Source organism: Panthera uncia (genome assembly GCF_023721935.1).
Source record: "Panthera uncia isolate 11264 chromosome C1 unlocalized genomic scaffold, Puncia_PCG_1.0 HiC_scaffold_3, whole genome shotgun sequence".
In the NCBI taxonomy this organism is placed as follows: domain Eukaryota; kingdom Metazoa; phylum Chordata; class Mammalia; order Carnivora; family Felidae; genus Panthera; species Panthera uncia.
In genome coordinates this window covers 43,792,454-43,810,908 of record NW_026057584.1, presented here as the reverse complement: position 1 = coordinate 43,810,908, position 18,455 = coordinate 43,792,454, and the positions used below count along the sequence as shown (strand labels likewise).

The following is an 18,455-nucleotide window of genomic DNA, read 5'->3' as shown; positions in this document are numbered from 1 at the left end:
AACTTGGTTCACCTTTCAGGGCCTTGATTTCTTCAGCTGCAAAATAGGATTCATGAGAACTCTTGCCCTTCCTATTTCAGAAGATTATTGGCAGGAACAAATGAGATAGTAAGTGGGAAAAATGCTAAAGAATTGGAGAACATTATAGAAATACTAGTATGAAGGGTTAGGCATGGTGAGGGGCCTGCAGTAAGCAGAGGTCTCAAGGCCACTGAGGTTGATGGTCTTTTTTCCTTAATGTCACAAAAGAGGGGGAAGAGGAGTGGGTTTGGACAGAGTCTAATATTCAGTTACAGTTTCCTATTTTGAAAAAGAATGGAACAAAATTTCTAGTCATAAAAATGTATTAATTGACAAGTTTGGGGCAGGAGTTTACTGAAATTGTATTTTTTTGTTCTTTCTTGAAAAACCCATAACCTAATTTTCACTTCAGGGAAAGTGTTGAGCATTGTGAGTTGGGATTACATTGAATTAAGTCTGAAAGCTAGTGAAAGTTCAAGAAAGAGAGAAAGAGTGGGAGATAGCTCAAATTCAGTGTTGGTAGGTAGAGTAGTTGACTCTTCACAGTGGGTTCTGTGGAGCTACTTTAGGGATCAAGGAAAGGAAAAGATCCGGGCAACTTTCAACCCCCTGGTGGGCTAAGCCCATCTCAAAGACCTCCCAGGCGGGTCTAGAGACCTGAAGTGTTGATGAACACAGCCTGAGTCGGTGGTTGGACCTACACAAGATGGAGACTCTTAGCCCCTGTCTTTGCTCTCCCCTTACAATCCTGTTAGGGGTGTGTGTGTGGGGGGTGCCCCTCCCTAATTTCTGTTCCTTACCCAGCCCAAGCCAGATAGTCAATTTCTGATTATTTGGTTTCAAAGTCTGTCTGCTTGGGGACAGAAATCCTGGCTCACCTTGTGTGCTGCCTTAGCATTGACACCTGAACTTTCTGGGGCTACCTCAGGAGAAATAGGTTTTTGACCCATTTTATCTCATAACAAAATTTTCCTCTTAACTTTTCTTTTTTGATCCAGGATATTGGGCAGCTGTTGACTGGCATTGCTTTACTACTTTCCTCTTATGCCATTCCTCTTAATGATTCATCAAAGTTTAAAATGTTAACTGTCTTCTAAAGTCAACTCAAACATATATCCCACTTCCTTGATCCAAACGCATAGCTGTTACCATAGCTATGGTATGGTAACCATACCATACCATAGGCATAACCACACTAGCGTCACCAGGCCCTGTCGTTACTGGTCCAATCCACAGGCGTTTCTTCAGGCCCTGTGAAGAAGTCTAGGTCTGACTTCATGTAGGAACCCTGGAGTAGGAACACAGCACATTGTTGTTATCTAGCAAAAGAGCCAAAGGGCAAGGGAGCAGGGACCTTGACTTTCACTGGCTAATGGATTTTGAGGCCCCCATTCTGCCCGTCTGGACCTCTATTTCCTTGTCTTTATAAGACGGTTGGACTTAATGGCTGTGGCTTCTTTGAGTTCTGACTCTAATGATCTAACTTTCTACTGTGGTTGGTTTTAGTATGTGAAAAACCACACATCAGACCTCACTGCTCCCTGCCCACCCCTGCAAGGACTCAGACTCTGAATGGGTTTTGCTGAGAAATCAGAAATGTGCACACTGCCATTCATGCAAACTCATCCAGACGATGCCATGACAACAGACTGTCTGGTCAGAGATGGGCAATGTGATTTATGATAGTGGATCTGTATAGAGGATTTTCTTTCTGGAAGGCCAGTAGATTTGAATGGAAGTTAGAACTATAAAACTTGGACATTTATCCATGTACTGGCTCCGAATTTGTAAAAGACTTGGCTGCCCTTGCTGAGATGTTTGCATTTTATTTTATTTGCATTTTATTTAATGCTAGTGAAGGCAGTTATGACCATTCCTGAGAAAAGTCTACTGCCAGTATGTCTGTGCCCTGGATGACATCACTTCAGACAAGGTGCAGCCTAGGCCCCACCATGCTGCCTGTTGTAAAAACGTATTAATTAGCACTGTTTGTCAAAGCCTTTCACTCTACATCAACCACTGGAAAAGTAAATAGCAGTCCCCTAGATAACATAAATGAATAAATATAGTTGGATTGGGTTGTACAAACTGCTAACAATTCTTTTCTAAGGGTGCAGCCTCATGCTGACTTCAGAAGCCCAGGGCAGCTACCACTGGAATCATACATTTTATTTCTGATCCACGGAATAAATAGCTCTTGAGTAAAACACGGCATTCTTTACTAAATTTTGTTGGAATTCTAAGTAACCTTGGAGATCATTTTTGTGGCCTGAATTGTGTCCCCTCCCCCAAATTCATATACTGAACTCCTAACCTCTAATACCTCAGAATGTGACTGCATTTGGAGACAGGGTCTTTAAAGAGGTAGTTAAGTTGAGGGGCACCTGGGTGGCTCTGTCAGTTAAGCGTCTGACTTTGACTTGGGTTATGATCATGTGGTTTGTGGGTTTGAGCCCCATGTTGGGCTCTCTGCTGTCAGCGTGGGGCCTGCTTCGGATCCTCTGTCCCCCTCGCTCTCTGCCTTCCCACACTTGGGCTATCTCTCTCTTTCTCAAAAATAAACATTTAAAAAAATTTAAAGGGTAGTTGAAATGAAGTCATTAGCGTAGACCAGTGTCTAATATAATGGGTGTCCTTATGAGAAAAGGAGATTGGGACACAGGCACACATTGAAGAAAGACCATGTGAGGACACAAGGAGAAGACAGCCATCTACAAGCCAAGGAAAGAGGCCTTAGAAGAAACTAATACTGCTGATACCTCGATCTTAGATTTCTAGCCTCCAGAATTGTGAGAAAATCAATTCTGCTGTTTAATCACCCAGTCTGAGGTATTCGTTATGGTAGAGCTAGCAAACTAATACCATCACATAGGCTTAGCTTGAGCCCAGTTTAGATTTCTTTCCCCCTAATCCTCGGCAGATGGTTACTTAGTCTTTGGCCGCTTCTAGTGATGTGGAACTTGCTACCTCACAAGGTAGCTAAGATCTTGTCTCACTTAGGACTCTTTCACTTGAGGAAGCAGAAAACCTTACTCAAAGGGGCTTAAGGAAAACAAGGAATGTACTGTCCAACTGCAAAGTCTAGCAGATACCTGTTGGGGTAGATTTAATCAGAGCTCATATGATGCAGTCAGAACCTGGGTTTCTTCGTCTACCAGCTCTGCCTTCTACTGGGTAGGCTTCCTATGCCTATGCTGGAAGTCCCAGGTCGGTCCAGGATCAGATCCAGCTGAAAAGAGAGAATGCTTTATTTTCTTAGTTTCTGCTTAGCAGCTAAAACAATTTCTATTGTACTGACTGCTCACAGGTCTGACTTAGGGTTAACATAGCCCCTTCCCTCCTCAGCAGAAAAGGCCTTTATGAATGTCCCTCATACAGCTTTGTCTCTCCAGTTCTCTCATGGATTTTCCACGGGGCAACTTATCCCAGACTCCCCACTATTCTTTCCCCTCCTTATTCTGGCTCCTTTCTTTTTTGCCAGTGATCTCTTTAATTGTTCCCACTTCCTCCTGTGGTCTGGCCAAAGTCAAGAACAGTGAGACTGTTATCTCCTTTTGGTTTGGTCATGATACTCCTTCAGCCTGAATTTTGATGAACTTGTTTAACTCCCTCAAATTTAGCTTAGGGTCAGCTAAAACTCTTGAGGCCTTTTTCAAATTAACTGCTATACTAAATGTCAATGATTCTTGTTTGGAAATGATAGAATTTGTATTTTATATATACCTCAGGTCATCTCATGGAAAATTTTTAAACAAAAACTTACATGGGGTGTGTGCATGTGTGTGTGTGTGTGTGTGTGTGTGTGTGTGTGTGTGTTTGGTCATCTAACTTTTACCCAAATGGAAACTAGAACAAAACAGCATATTGTGTCTTCCAAGTAGTTGGGTTCCATTAATTAAGGTTCTGTTTTGTTTTGAACATCCTTATTTTTCTACCTAAGATACACACAACCTTAAGAAAAAGTAGACAGATAAACTAAAGGGACAATAGAGAGGAGTAAATATGGCCAGGAACCAGCACAGTGAGCCAGCTGATGATTGCCATAATTATACTCTTAGCTTATCAATCACTGAGAGAGGAAATATTTGAAGGCAGCTAAATAAAGAATGACTTAACACCAACAGAGGCTCAGACTTCACTTTTTCTAGCAGAAAAAAAAGGAAGTATTGGTAGCTGTACAAACCATAGGTAAATGAATAGTCTTTTTCCTTCAATCACTCTTCGGACATACAATATGGTTCTTATGCTCTGTTCTACAAGGATGGGTCCGTAGCCAGCTACGCCTGTTTAGTGATAGGAGCTTGGTGACTTGGTGTCTCTATTGATGATCCCCTTGGCTGTGCTGTGTTTGGTACGAGAGTGCCACTGATTCTTTGAGCTTTGTGGCATGTATGCTAACTCTTAGTCCTCTAGTGAGATGGGTCTGTGGGTACCCAAGAACCCTGTTATCTGCTAGTGCACATGTGTTGAAGATTCACTGCATGATGCTTCAGGAGGCCCTCAGATAAGCAAACAACAGACAGCTGTTCATTGAACTATTGCTTGTTCACAGAAATGACTTAATATTATCTTCAACCATAGCCTATTAACATTAATCACAAATGGTGACAAATATGGACATCCATTTTTTTAATCATCCTAGTTCCAGGTCTTTTTTATAAATCAAATCATTCTTTCACATACCTATCTCTCATACACACACACACATAAAATTATAAGCATAATATATTTCATAGTTCCTATCTTGTTCATCACCGTATCCCTGGCACTTAGCACAGTGTGTTCAGTAAATATTTGTTGAGTGATGTTCTGTTTAAAGTATTTATATTTTCCCTCTAGTTATTGAATATTTATTGAGTGCCTACTGTGTGCCAAGCACTGGGGATAAAACCTAGCCAGTATTACATGATTGATCTCACCCCGCATGAAGCATACAGCCAGGTTGTTGACACACAGGTACAACTGAGATAAGAATTATGAGGAGAGGCACATGATAACAGCTGTGGTCACATATAAAGGAATTGAGTGAGATCAGAAGGAAGGGTAGGACATCAGGTCATATTGAGGGATAGGTTGGGACAGTAGCCCAGTGGGTCCATTTGGCATTTGTGTGGCTGGAGGACAGAGAGCTAAGCAGAACATTGTACCAGATAGGCTGCAGAGAAACATGTTTTATAATAGAATCTTGTTTCTATCAGCTGCTTTGTTTCAAAGGTTCCCATTGTGTCACATACATTTTCTGATGATCCAAGTGGTCCTTGGAGTAAATAAGCACTTTCCTGAAGTCTCTAGAGAGAGACTGCCATTTCCTTTGTCCAGGAAGAATACAGTAATGGTGATGCTGATTTTTTATGTCCTTTTCTTAACTATTTGTGTCTATATGGTTTACTTACATTCAATCTCACAACAAATTCAAAAGATAGCAATAATATTGAATAGTAGCTAGGATATCATATTGTTTTCATAATTTTTTAAAAGTTTATTTTAATTATTTTGAGAGAGAACGGGAGGGGCAGAGAGAGAGAGAGAATCCCAAGCAGACTCCACACTGTCAGTGCAGAGCCCAATGTGGGACTTGAACCCACAAACTGTGAAATCATGATCCTAGCTGAAGTCGAGTTGAATGCTTAACCAACTGAGACACCCAGGAGCCCAAAAAAGTACTAGTTTTTTTATAAAATAACCACCAATTTGTCCTTCCAATACTGTGAATTGTGGTTGTATAAGAAATTATAATGTCATAAACACTTTTTTTCTCCTGTTATATTTTGCTCAAATACAGAATCAAGGTGCAGGGTCACTTTGTCAAGGTGACACTTGTCACACGTTTGACAAGTGATTTGGGTTTTCCATGGTGTAGTTGTTTTCTGCTAAAGCATTTGCTTCCTACCAATCGTGTTCATCCTCTTTATAGAGAAGTTCACTTATATCAACCACCTATTCTAAAATAGCCTTTATTTCTTGCCTAATTTTATACTTACTGACTTCCTGTTGTGAAATAGGAAAGTGATGAGGTTGTCTCTGAGCTTCTTCATTATAGATGCTCATTAGGTATCTGTATCTCAGTGAGAAGCATTTTTCACCCTATTCTTCTGTACTTCCAGACCTCATAGTGCTCAGGAATATTCTAGGACTCTGAACATGTGCTCTATATTCAGTATAAAGAATTTGACCGTCCAGAAGATGATCTAGTAAAACATTTTTAATTTCTTTTTATTCCAAATCCTTAATTTCATAGGTGTGCATGAATTCATTTGCTAGGGCTGCCACAATAAAGCACCCCAGATTGGATGGCTTAAACAACTAGAAATTTATTTCCTTAACAGTTCTGGAAGCTAAAAGTCCAAGATCAAGATGTCAGCAGGTTTTATTTCTTCCGAGGAACTTTCCACTGTCTTCATCCCGGCCTTCTCTCTGTGCCTGTCTCTGACCTGTTCTGTTCTCTTCTTATCAGGACACCAGTCATACTGGATTAGGACCCACCCATGCGATATCATTTAAATGTCGTATTTAATGATATGTATTTAATGATACGTATACGTATTTAAAGGCCGTATCTCCTTATATAGTCACACTCCAAGGTACTGAGGGTTAGGACCTGGGACTTCAACATATGAAATTCAGGGGGACACAATTCAGCCCACAACAGTGAATGAAATGTCAGTTTAAAAATTTTTTTAATGTCTATTTATTTTTGAGAAGTGGGGGAGGGGCAGAGAGAGAGGGAACTACAGAATCCAAAGCAGGCTCCAGGCTCCAAGCTGCCAGCACAGAGCCTGATGCGGGGCTCGAACCCACGAACCGTGGGATCACGACCTGAGCCAAAGTTGGACATGTAACCGACTGAGCCACCCAGGTGCCCCTGCCTGTTATTAATCTTAAAATTGAGCGTCTGACTTCAGCAGGGATAATAACATCTACTCTGCAGGCTTGTTGTGATAATTACAACACAGTGAATCACCCAAAATAAGCACTCAATAAATTGTAGCATTATTATTATTGTTGTTAGTAGTAGTAGTAGTAGTAATTATTTTAAAGGAAAGCATCCAAGTACCCTCTTGTTTTCTGACAGTACTTTTATTCCAGAATTCCAAAAGAGAGAGGAACACTATCATTTTGTCCTCATCAACCATTCTGGGGTAGCCGTTGCTTCAAGAAATCAGCAAGAGTAAAATTGTGAATTGTGAGCAAAAAGGCAGCATTTTGACCCATGAAAAGGGAAAATAATTAGATATGTATTTATTGAATAGTCACTGAAAAGTATTTCAGCAACCTAAGAATCTCTTTAATACATGAAAGGGATATTTAAACTGACATATCACTGGGAAGCTGTGTGGCATGACCTAGACCAGTGGTTCTTTACCCTGGCTTAGTATCTGAATAAACTGGGGAGGTTTCTAAAGCACAGTGCGTGGGTTCCAGCCAGAGAGATCTTTATTGAGACTAGCATGGGCCTTGACATCTGTCATTTTTAATAGTTACCTGAGTAAATCTGATGTATAGCCAAGAACTAATGAGCTAGATCAGGGCTTAGCAGGCTTCAGCCCTTGGGCCAAATCTGGCCTGCTGCCTGTTTCTGTATGGCCCAGAACTAAAGGTGGTTTCTGTATTTTTAAGTGGTTGAAAAAAGTCAAAGAAGAATAATATTTTGTGTTGCATAAAAACTACAGTTGACCTTTGAACAACATGGGTTTGAACTGTACAGGTCCTCTTATACACAGAATTTTTCAATAAATATAGTATGGTACTGCAAATGTATTTTCCTTATGTTTTCCTTAGTAACATTTCCTTTATCTTATTAGAATATAGTATATAATACATATAACATATAAAATACATTAATTGACTGTTTATGTTATTGGTAAGGCTTCCAGTCAATAGTAGGCTATTGGTAGTTAAGTTTCAAGGGAATCAAAAGTTATATGTGGATTTCCTACTATGCAGGGGGTTGGCACCTCTAATCCCTGCATTGTTTAGAGGTCAGCTGTCTATGAAATTTAAATTTCACTGTTCATAATTCAAATCTTACTGGAATACAGCCATCCATGCTCCCTCATGTACATATTGTCCATGCTGCTTTCACACTACAGTGGCAAGGTTGAGTAGTGACAACAGACCTACAAAGCCTAAACTATTTATCGTATGGCCCTTTACAGAAAATGTTCACTGACCCCTGAGGCTATGTCAAGGTCATCAACAGAGTTAGATTAGAACTTAAAAAGGAGACATGGGTTGTGTCATTTGTATGTTTGTGTGATGTATTTTGCATTTTAATTTCCTGTGGGCTTTTTGTTGTTTCCCAGCAGAAGGACCCTTGTTGATGGATCTGTATAGCAAGTTTCTTCAGGAAATTTTTATCAAACAGGATCTAAACATATGCTTTTTTCCTCAAAACATTCACGTACAAAGAACATAATGTCCACAGAATATGATAACCCAGACCTTTTCAACACTGAAGATCTCCTAAATCTCTTTTAATATCTATTTCCTATCCCATCCCTGCCCCTCAACCATTTTTGTCTTTCTTCCCATCCTTCTGTTCCCTATTTGTGGTTAATATCAGCTGGATGCCTCAAAGCATTTCCTTTCCTTGATCCAGTGTTGGGAAAAGAGAACAATGTTTATTGGATGATTTTAATATAAAAATATAGTTGAGCAAGATGAGGAAAATACCACTGACTGTTATATCGGCTTATTTCTTTTACCTTTGAATTTTCATTCACTTGAATTAAGAAAAAAAAAGCATTAAGATTAGAAAATTAAAGAAAATGGAAAACAAGTTAGAAAGAGAAATCCCTAGGGGTGCCTGGGTGGCTCAGTCAGTTAAGCATCTGACTCTTGATTTCAGCTCAGGTCATGATCTCATGGTTTGTGAGATCAAGCCCCACATGGTGCTCTGTACTAACAGCACAGAGTCTGCTTGGGATTCTCTCTCTCTCCCTCTGTCTCTGCCCCTCCTCCACTTGTGTGTGCTCACTTGTTCTCTCTCTCTCTCAAAATCAATAACTAAACTTCAAAAAAAAAAAAAGATTAAATAAAAAAAAGAGAGAAATCTCTACCATCAGGCTGTGTTTTATACAAAGAAACAACCACCATTTACTTCCAAACCAGCTCATCCAGTTCAGAAAGACAGAGAATGTAACGTACCACTTAAGGCCTTTATTTATTTTGTTTTTCTCAGAATTTTGGTGGTGGTACTTATGAGGGGGGAAAGTGATGTTGATATATATTTATTAGTTTGGTAAGCATATGATATCATGGATTTATTTGTAAATAATGAAGATGTGTCAATTGAACTGACAGGAAAAAGTATTTGATCTCCAAATTGTTTATTATTCATCATCGGATGATAGTTTTCGATGACCTTGAGAGTCTCCTTATAAAACTTGGGTGTCTTCGATATTGCATGTGAGACCAAGTTCATATTCATGTTCTCATTTTTATCCTGTCCTTCCCCCATCAGAGTGAAGTAGCTATAATCCCAGCATGTTTACCCTACGGCCACCTGGAAGGAAGCCAGTAATGTCATTAGACATGGCAGTGTGCCCAGGCTATCTTAAAAAAGCATCAGCTCTGCTCCTAATTAAGTTTCAGGAAGGGTGATGGTCACTTTTATATTAACAAGTGTTTTTGAAAAGGCTGACGGCAGATACGTTAGAAGCAGCCTTCTTTCTCCTAAGAGTTCCTGGTTAACTTGAATTGTCTTTTAGCTTGCCCACTCCTAAGTTTGAACACTGCTGGATGATGGATGGTTTGGGCAGGGGAAGACGTAGGTAATATTTGCATGCTTTATACCTCATTCCAGGGCCTCAACTTCTTCTCCCCTACCCCCCCTTTTTTTAGGGTTCTGTACATTGGCCTGGCTTGCAATACGGCTCGCTATATTTATATTTCCTACCTGGAAAATGCCTGGACTGTTCTCCCCATGGAAGTTCTTCAAGGTAAGTTAACAGCTGGAATTAGAATTATTTTTCTACCTGACTGAGCTATGACTGTGTAAAAGTTGAGTGGCCTTCAGCATGTGACTCTGTGAAGGAAGGGCAGACCTACTGTTTTATAGGATTTTGAAATGGTTGTTAAGGAAGAGGTGACATCAGGGGAGTTGGCTCTTCAGTTACTCTGAGTGTTCTGTGTTTGTTGAGCCAAACAAAGCTGGATTTGTCCCACACCCTTGTGATTAAACAAAGAAAAAGGAACTCTGGAATAAACTGTTATGTACAATTGTTAGGCATGCACATCCAAAGGTAGTTTTAAGTATAAAAGGATTTATCTTTTAAAGACTTTGGTATTTTGGTGTTTGTAGGTTAACTATAGATACTGGAAAAGGTTGTCATAATTATTTTATTTCTTCAGTTACTTTGATCACATCTAGTGATTTACAACTAAAGCTTTACAGTCAAGCTATTATTTTCCCATGAACTTTTAAAAGCTTTGCTCAAATATCCTGATGTGAGTTCTTCTCTTTGCTTCATTGGACTGTTTCCCTTCAACATATAACTTCGAAAAAAAAATTTTTAGGAACCTCTGGCCATATGCCTTAGGAGCAATGAAAACTTGGATTTCTATACAAAGTTCATTGCCATATTAGCTCATATAATCTAGACTGTGTATTGAAAACCCTTGTTAGCTGCTTGGCTGAGCCATTTGGTGGTTGGCATTATGATTAAAATAAAGGTTCAGGACAAGATGATTGGAGTTGAGGTCTTCTGGGACATCCCAGGCTCCTAAATCATTAATTGTACTAAATAGTATGTGATTATACACAATTTCATTAGCTTTAGAGACCGCCATTATTATTTTCCAACACTGAGGATACAAATATAGCACAATCAACATAATTTCTCATCATGATCTGTAAGATGAAACAAAATGTATAAAATGCAAACACCAAATCCCATTGTGGCATTGGAAAAAAAAACTATCCTTATTGAAAGGAAACATAATTTATATTCACATTATAATAAAATTAAAATATATACATAATCTAAAGGTGCTTTTCTCAGGTCTGGCGCAATAGTATAATTGATGAAAGGGGATTTTATTTGTAATAGGAAATGGAAATTTGGTCTTATAAGAAATTATTGTTCATAATAATTAGAACTCTGAAAGAGTCTTTTTTTTTTTTTTTATGTTTATTTTTGAGAGGGGGGGGTGGGTGCAGAGAGAGAGGGAGACACAGAATCCAAAGCAGGCTCCAGGCTCTGAGCTATCAGCACAGAGCCCAACAAGGGGCTCGAACTCACGAACCATGAGATCATGAGCTAAGCTGAAGTCAGATGCTTAACCAACTTAGCCACACAGGTGCTCCTCTGAAAGTCTTGAGGCAGAGCACGTATCTCAGCATTGTGTCATTTAAGAATAACAAAGCACTAAATATGGACTGCAGGAAAGACTTGTGTAATAACATGGCAAATGCAACACAGTTCTTTGATATCCCATTTTTAGTCCTATTGTATGAGGCAGGATTCTTGCCTCTTTATTAATTGGTATGCCACAGTGTGCAGACTCTACATTAAAAAGCTAACTGGTATGCCCGCAGAAAACAAAGCATATTGTAATAATATATGCATATATCTTTCTTTCTCCTTTTAACTTGATGTGAATTAAATTACATAAGTGACTCAAGAAAAGAGAGCAGAAGAGAAGCTTTTTAATTAAATGGTTAAAGGAACAAAAGAGGAATTTTATAAAAGGGAAAAAATAAATGTTGGTATGAATCAAAAAACTTTTTTCCTATTAATTTATCAAAGGTATATTAAATAACTACAAGAGTCAGGTAGCATGCTGGGAATGTAATAAAGGTAATAAAATGTAATAAAAAATAATATATTAACTAGGGCCCCAAGGTCTCCCCATCTGTTCTGGAAGCTGGATATGTAAACACATAATTACCACAGCATGTTAGATGGAATCAGAAAAATGTACCAGGTAACAGAGAAGCTCCTTGGAAGGAGCAGGGAGTGGAATGATAAAGATATTATTTAAAGATTTCCCAAGGAAATCACTTATGAGCTGGAGTTTGAAGGGTGCATAGGAATCCACTCTGGCATAGAGAAAATGCCACAGAGCCATGTGTCAGAGCTAAGACATGGAGAGCAGAATGGCAACTTCAGGGAAACTAAGTGTATGCCATGGCTAGAGCTTGATGGGTTTATCATCATCATCCCAAACTGCCAATCCAGGACATATTTACATAATACTATGGATACCTCAGAGTGGTTATCCCAGGATTTAGGGAGCTGGCCATGTTTGAATCCAAACAGGAATTCTGCTTCCCATGGCAGGCTATAGTTTATACCTCTGTCGTTCATTTTATTTTCCCCTGTGCTCTTAGAAATCTAGTTCCTGATCTGAAGCAAGTGAAAGGGGGATCTGTAAATACCTAGAGTCACTTTGTCTCACAGAGGGCTCTGTGACCACTTCTAAGAGTTCTTTGTGTCTAAGACTGGAGGAGACCGTTTGATACCCTAGCAGAAGTGAGTGCTGAGTGTGTTTTGGTTGTACAATGGAAACAAAATCCCTTGCCTTTGTTAGACCCATGCGCTCCCCACAGAAAATAGTGGATCACCCACGTGGAATAAATCCTGCATCACAGAAATGCACTTCTGACTGAAGAGGTTTGTTTTGCCAGTCTGGATTCTTCCACCTTTACAGGTGTTGTCCAAGTGCTTTCAAGTCTTTGTGCTTAAGGCAGCTCTGCTTAGGATGTAGGAAAGACAAGAAAAAATGATGAAAAAACACTGAGTTAATTATAGGACAAGCCCACTATCATAATAGATGCTCCTTCATTCCTTGACTGCAATTGTTACTGATGATTACCAGAGACCTAGTCTTGGCTGGGGGGGGGGGGGGGGGGCAGAGCATCTTGACAGTGAATAGTCAGCACTTCCATTCCCAGCCAGTGCCATATAAGACAATCTTCTTTTAAAAAAATAGAGGTGAGGTCTATCTCTTCATCCTGTTACCCCTTGCCTCATCTCCAGAACACCGTGAGAACTAGTATCACCTAGTGGACAACAGAATAGGAGGAGACAAGGGATGTGCTTTATTCCCTATCTTCCACTGCCTGTCTCTCCCTCTTTGGGACTGAATGTAACAGGTAAGACTGTTGGATAATGGTGGGAATTGTGAGGATGTTTCTTTTCCCAAGATCTTTTATATTTAGTGGCCAGTATTCTTGTATTCTCTTGCAGGCTTATCCTTTTAGCAGTTCAGCTACCATCTGCAGCAAACATGTTGTTCTGTAAGCAATTGGCAGCACCATATAGAGAAGCAGAAGACATATTTCCTGCCCATAAGGAGCCTGCCATTTATTTTAAAAAGAGACAGTGGGTCTAAGTCCCTAAAAGTATTGCTGGGTACAGTGGAAGGAGTAGGAGAGTTTATGTATATTTCTCAAGATCTCATTTTTAAAGACCTATAGGAATTTTCTCTGTTACTTTTGTACAAGAAACATTTAAACATTCATGGTTGTGATCAAGCATATCTATTTGTTATAAAGATCAAAAACAGATATTTTATGCTCCTTCCTATGCAGGTATTGGTTGTGAATCCTTACTAACTTTGAGATGAATGTGATCAAAATTATTCTTGCTATAGAATGCATTTAAGGCGAGTAAGGCCAGTGTAGTAGGGCTGCTCTAACAAAAGAGGTCCTTCGAGGTACTTGAATGGTTTAAGCACTGACAGGTGCAAATGAGGTCTGTGTCAGGTCCTTCTCTGCAGGATGCTCTATCAGTGGGAGCTGGGTTAAGATTTTGATGAAAGATGTTCTTCATTTTTACCAGTAGGAGGGCTTGAACTGATATTTATGAAGTTTTGCTCTTATTTAGTATGCCAATTCAGCCAAATAAAAACTGTGCTTTCCTTCCTCTTATGTTCTGGAAGATCATGGAGACATTATGAAAGGATAGTGCAGTCCTTATCTGACAGCAGCAATTCTAGACATGACTCTAGTCTGTTAGCATCAATATTGGAAATTGTCTGTCTGGCTTAACCCTTGAAACACAAGTCGCTTGCCACATGAATATGTAGGATAGAAAAAATGCTCTGGAAAAAAAAAAAAAAAAGAAAAAATGCTCTGGGTTTAGCTTTTCAGTTCATAAACTAACATATAAAAGTCACTGGTATTAACTGTTAAAATCATTTTTTAAATCAGAATTGTCTTATAAATTGCAGTAGAGCAATTTTATTCTGTGTCACTCCCGTGGTTTATTTAGTTACTAAAACTCTTAAATAACTTTTTCTTTGAAATAGGCATTATTTTGTCCACCTAAAATTCACTTTAAATGTCTTCTGCTTCAAGAATCCTGTTCTGGGCATTTTATCCCATACTTGGCTCTTCCTTTTCTGAATTGTTCTTAGATTTATGGACTGTGTTATATAGTTTAGTACTTAATTGCTATCCAATTATTTTACAAATACTAGTTTAACTTCATGATTTAGTTTTAATTCTTTATTTTTTTTATTTAAATTCATTAGTTAACATACAGTGTAGTCTTGGTTTCAGAAGTAGGACCCAGTGATTTATCTCTTACGTATGACACCCAGTGCTAATCCCTAAAAGTGCCCTCTTTAGTGCCCATCACCCACTCAGCCCACCACCACCCACCTCCTCTCCAGAAACTCTCAGTTTGTTCTCTGTATTTAAGAGTCTCTTATGGTTTGCCTCCCTCTCTGTTTTTATCTTGTTTTTCCTTCCCTTCCTCTATCTTCATCAGTCTTGTTTCTTAAATTCCACATATGAGTGAAATCATATTTGTCTTTCTCTGACTTACTTCGGTTAGCATGATACATTCTAGTTCCATCCACATTGTTGCAAATGGCAAGATTTCATTCTTTTTCATCACTGAGTAATAGTCCACTGTATGTATGTATGTGTATATCTATATTGATATTGATATAGATATACCACATATTCTCTATCCATTCATTAGTCCATGGACATTTGACTCTTTTCATAATTTGGCTATTGTTGATAGTGCTGCTATAAACATTAGGGTGCATGTGCCCCTTTGAAGCAGTACACCTGTATCCTTTGGATAAATACTTAGTACTGCAATTGCTGGGTCATAGGGTAGTTCTATTTTTAATTGTTTAAGGAATCTCCACACTGTTTTCCAGAGTGGCTGCACAGGTTTGCATTCCTACCAGCAGTGCAAAAGGGTTCCCCTTTTCCTACATCCTTGCCAACATCTGTTGTTTAATGAGTTGTTGATTTTAGCTATTCTGACAGGTGTGAGGTGGTATCTCATTGTGGTTTTGATTTGTATTTCCCTGACAGTGAGTGATGTTGAGCATTTTCTCATGTGTCTGTTAGTCATCTGGATGTCTTCTTTGGAAAAGTGTCTATTCATGTCTTTTGCCCATTTTTTAATTGGATTATTTGATTTTTGGGTGTTGAGTTTGGTAAGTTCTCTATAGTTTTTGGATACTAACCCTTTATCTGATATGTCATTTGGAAACATCTTCTCCCATTACTTCAGTTACCTTTTAGTTTTGTTGATTTGTTGATTGTTTCCTTCACTGTGCGGAAGCTTTTTATCTTGATGAGGTCTCAACAGTTCATTTTTACTTTTATTTCCCTTACCTCCCTTCGGAGACATGTCAAGTAAGAAGTTGCTGTGGCCTAGGTCAAAGAGGTTGTTGCTTGTTTTCTCCTGTGGGATTTTGATGGTTTCCTGTCTCACATTTAGGTCTTTCATCCATTTTGAATTTATTTTTGTGTATGGTGTAAGAAAGTGGTCCGGTTTCACTCTTCCGCATGTTGTCGTCCAGTTTTCCCAGCTGAAGAGACTGTCTTTTTTTCATTGGATACTCTTTCCTGCTTTGTTGAAGATTAGTTGGCCATGTATCTGTGGGTCCATTTCTGGGTTCTCTCTTCTATTCCATTGATCTATGGGTCTGTTTATATGCCAGTACCATACTGTCTTAATGATTACAGCTTTGTAATACAGCTGTAATACAGTTTAAAGTCTGAAATTGTGATGCCTCTAGCTTTGGTTTTCTTTTTCAACAATACTTTGGCTATTTGAGGTCCTTTGTGGTTCCATACAAATTTTAGGATTGTTTGTTCTAGCTCTGTGAAGAATGCTGGTGCTATTTTGATAAAGACTACACTGAATGTATAGATTGCTTTGTGTACTATAGACATTTAACAATATTTGTTCTTCCAACCCATGAGCATGGAATGTTTCTGCATTTCTTTGTGTTGTCTTCAGTTTCTTTCATAAGCTTTCTGTAGTTTTCAGCATATAGATCTTTTACCTCTTTGGTTAGGTTTGTTCCTAGGTATCTTGTGGTTTTTGGTACAATTGTAAATAGCATTGATTCCTTGATTTCTCTTTCTCCTCCTTCATTATTGGTGTATAGAAATGCAACCAATTTCTGTACCTTGATTCTATATCCTGCGACTTTGCTGAATTCGTGGATCAGCTCTAGCCGTTTTTTGGTGGAGTCTTTTGGGTTTTGCATGTAGAGTATCATTTCATCTGTAAAGTTTGACTTCTTCCTTGCCAATTTGGATGCCTTTTCTTTCTTTTTGTTGTCTGATTGTTGAGGCTAGGACTTCCAGTACTATGTTGAACAGTGGTGAGAGTGGACAACTATGTCATGTTCCTGATCTTAGGGGGAAAGCCCTCAGGTTTTCTCCATTGAGGATGATATTAGCTGTGGGCCTTTCATATATGGCTTTTATGATGTTGAGGTATGTTCCTTCTATCCTCTTGAGGATTTTTATCAAGAATGGATGCTGTATTTTGTCAAATGCTTTTTCTATATCTATTGAAAGGATCATATGGTTCTTATCCTTTCTTTTATTAATGTGATGTATCATGTTGATTAATTTGTGAATTATTAAACTAGTCCTGAAGCCCAGGAATAAATCCCACTTGATCATGGTGAATAATTCTTTTAATATACTGTTCAATTCCATTTGCTAGTATCTTGTTGAGAATTTTTGCAGCCAGATTCATCAGGGGTATTGACTGTAATTCTCCTTTTTAGTGGGGTCTTTGTCTATTTTGGAATCAAGGTAATGCTGGCTTCATAGAATGAGTTTGGAAGCTTTTCTTCCAGTCCTATTTTTTTGGAATAGTTTAAGGAGAATAGGTGTTAACTCTTCTTTAAATGTCTGGTGGAGGGGTAACTGGATGGCTCGGCTGGTTAAGTGTCCAGCTTTGGCTTAGGTCATGATCTCATCATGAGTTCAAACCCCACATCAGGTTCTCTGCTGTCAGCACAGAACCTCTGTGGATCCTCTATCCCCTTCTCTCTCTGGTCCTCCTCTACTGGCTGTCTCTCTCTCTCTTTCTCAAAATAAATAAACTTTAAAAGAAAAAAAGTCTGGTAGAATTACCCTGTGAAGGTATCTGGCTCAGGACTCTTATTTGTTGGGAGATTTTTATTTTTATTTTTTTATTTTTTGCATTTTTTTTAAAATATGAAATTTATTGTCAAATTGGTTTCCATACAACATCCAGTGCTCATCCCAAAAGGTAACCTCCTCAATACCCATTACCCACCCTCCCCTCCCTCCCACCCCCCATCATATAGAGAAAGACAGATACCATATGTTTTCACTCTTCTGTGGATCCTGAGAAACTTAACGCAAGTCTATGGGGGAGGGGAAGAAAAAAAAAAGGTTAGAGAGGGATGTTGGGAGATTTTTGATAACCGATTTAATTTCTTTGCTGGTTTTGGGCCTGTCCAAATTTTCTATTTCTTCCTGTTTGAGTTTTGGTAGTGTGTGAGTATCTAGGAATTTGTCCATTTCTTACAGATTGTCCAATTTGTTGGCATATAGTTTTTTCATAGTATTCTCTTATAACTTGTATTTCAGTGGTGTTGGTTGTGATCTTTCTTCTTTTATTCATGATTTTATCCATTTGAGTCCTCTCTTTTCTTTTTGAGAAGTCTGGCTAGGGGCTTATCAATTTTGTTTATTCTTTCAAAATACCAGCTTTTAGTTTCATTGGTCTGTTCTGCTCTTTTGGATTCTCTATTATTTCTGCTCTAATCTTTATTATTTCCCTTCTTCTGCTGGCTTTGGGCTTTATTTGCTGCTCCTTTTCTAGCTCCTTTAGATGTAAGGCTAGAGTGTGTATTTGGGACTTTTTTTGCTTCTTAAGATAGGCCTGAATTGCAATGTACTTTCCTTTTAGGACTGCCTTTGCTGCACCCCGAAGGCTTTGGACTATCATGTTTTCATTTTCATTTGCTTCCATGTATTTTTTAATTTCTTCTTTAATTTTCTGGTTAACCCATTCATTCTTTAGTAGGATGTTCTTTAACCTCCAGGTATTTGAAGGCTTTTCAGATTTTTTCTTGTGGTTGATTTCAAGTTTTGTAGCATTGTGATCTGAAAATATGCATGGTATGATCTCTATCTTTTTGTATCTGTTGGGGGCTGATTTGCGACCCAATATATGATCTAT

The 18,455-nt window shown here is 38.7% G+C and overlaps 2 protein-coding genes across 6 annotated transcripts in view; one reads left to right on the top strand and one right to left on the bottom strand.

The window, feature by feature from the left end:
- The window catches only part of MFSD6 (major facilitator superfamily domain containing 6), a 79,804-nt gene that overhangs the window by 42,688 nt on the left and 18,661 nt on the right, over nucleotides 1-18,455 (top strand). For all 3 annotated transcript variants that reach the window (XM_049615315.1, XM_049615316.1, XM_049615317.1), the window contains one exon: nucleotides 9,865-9,962. In XM_049615315.1, coding sequence (XP_049471272.1) covers nucleotides 9,865-9,962 — 98 coding nt within the window. The remainder of the gene's footprint in view (nucleotides 1-9,864; nucleotides 9,963-18,455) is intronic.
- NEMP2 (nuclear envelope integral membrane protein 2) overlaps nucleotides 2,531-18,455 on the bottom strand; it is a 64,656-nt gene continuing 48,731 nt past the window's right edge. Inside the window, exons 9-10 of one of the 3 annotated variants that reach the window (XM_049615319.1) lie at nucleotides 17,589-17,634; nucleotides 12,477-12,717 (exon numbers count right to left, since the gene is read on the bottom strand). In XM_049615319.1, coding sequence (XP_049471276.1) covers nucleotides 17,598-17,634 — 37 coding nt within the window. In that variant the 3' untranslated portion in view covers nucleotides 12,477-12,717; nucleotides 17,589-17,597. Of the gene's footprint in view, nucleotides 3,251-12,476; nucleotides 12,718-17,588; nucleotides 17,635-18,455 lie in introns of those variants that run through there. The other 2 variants (XM_049615321.1, XM_049615320.1) reach the window with 2 other exon arrangements.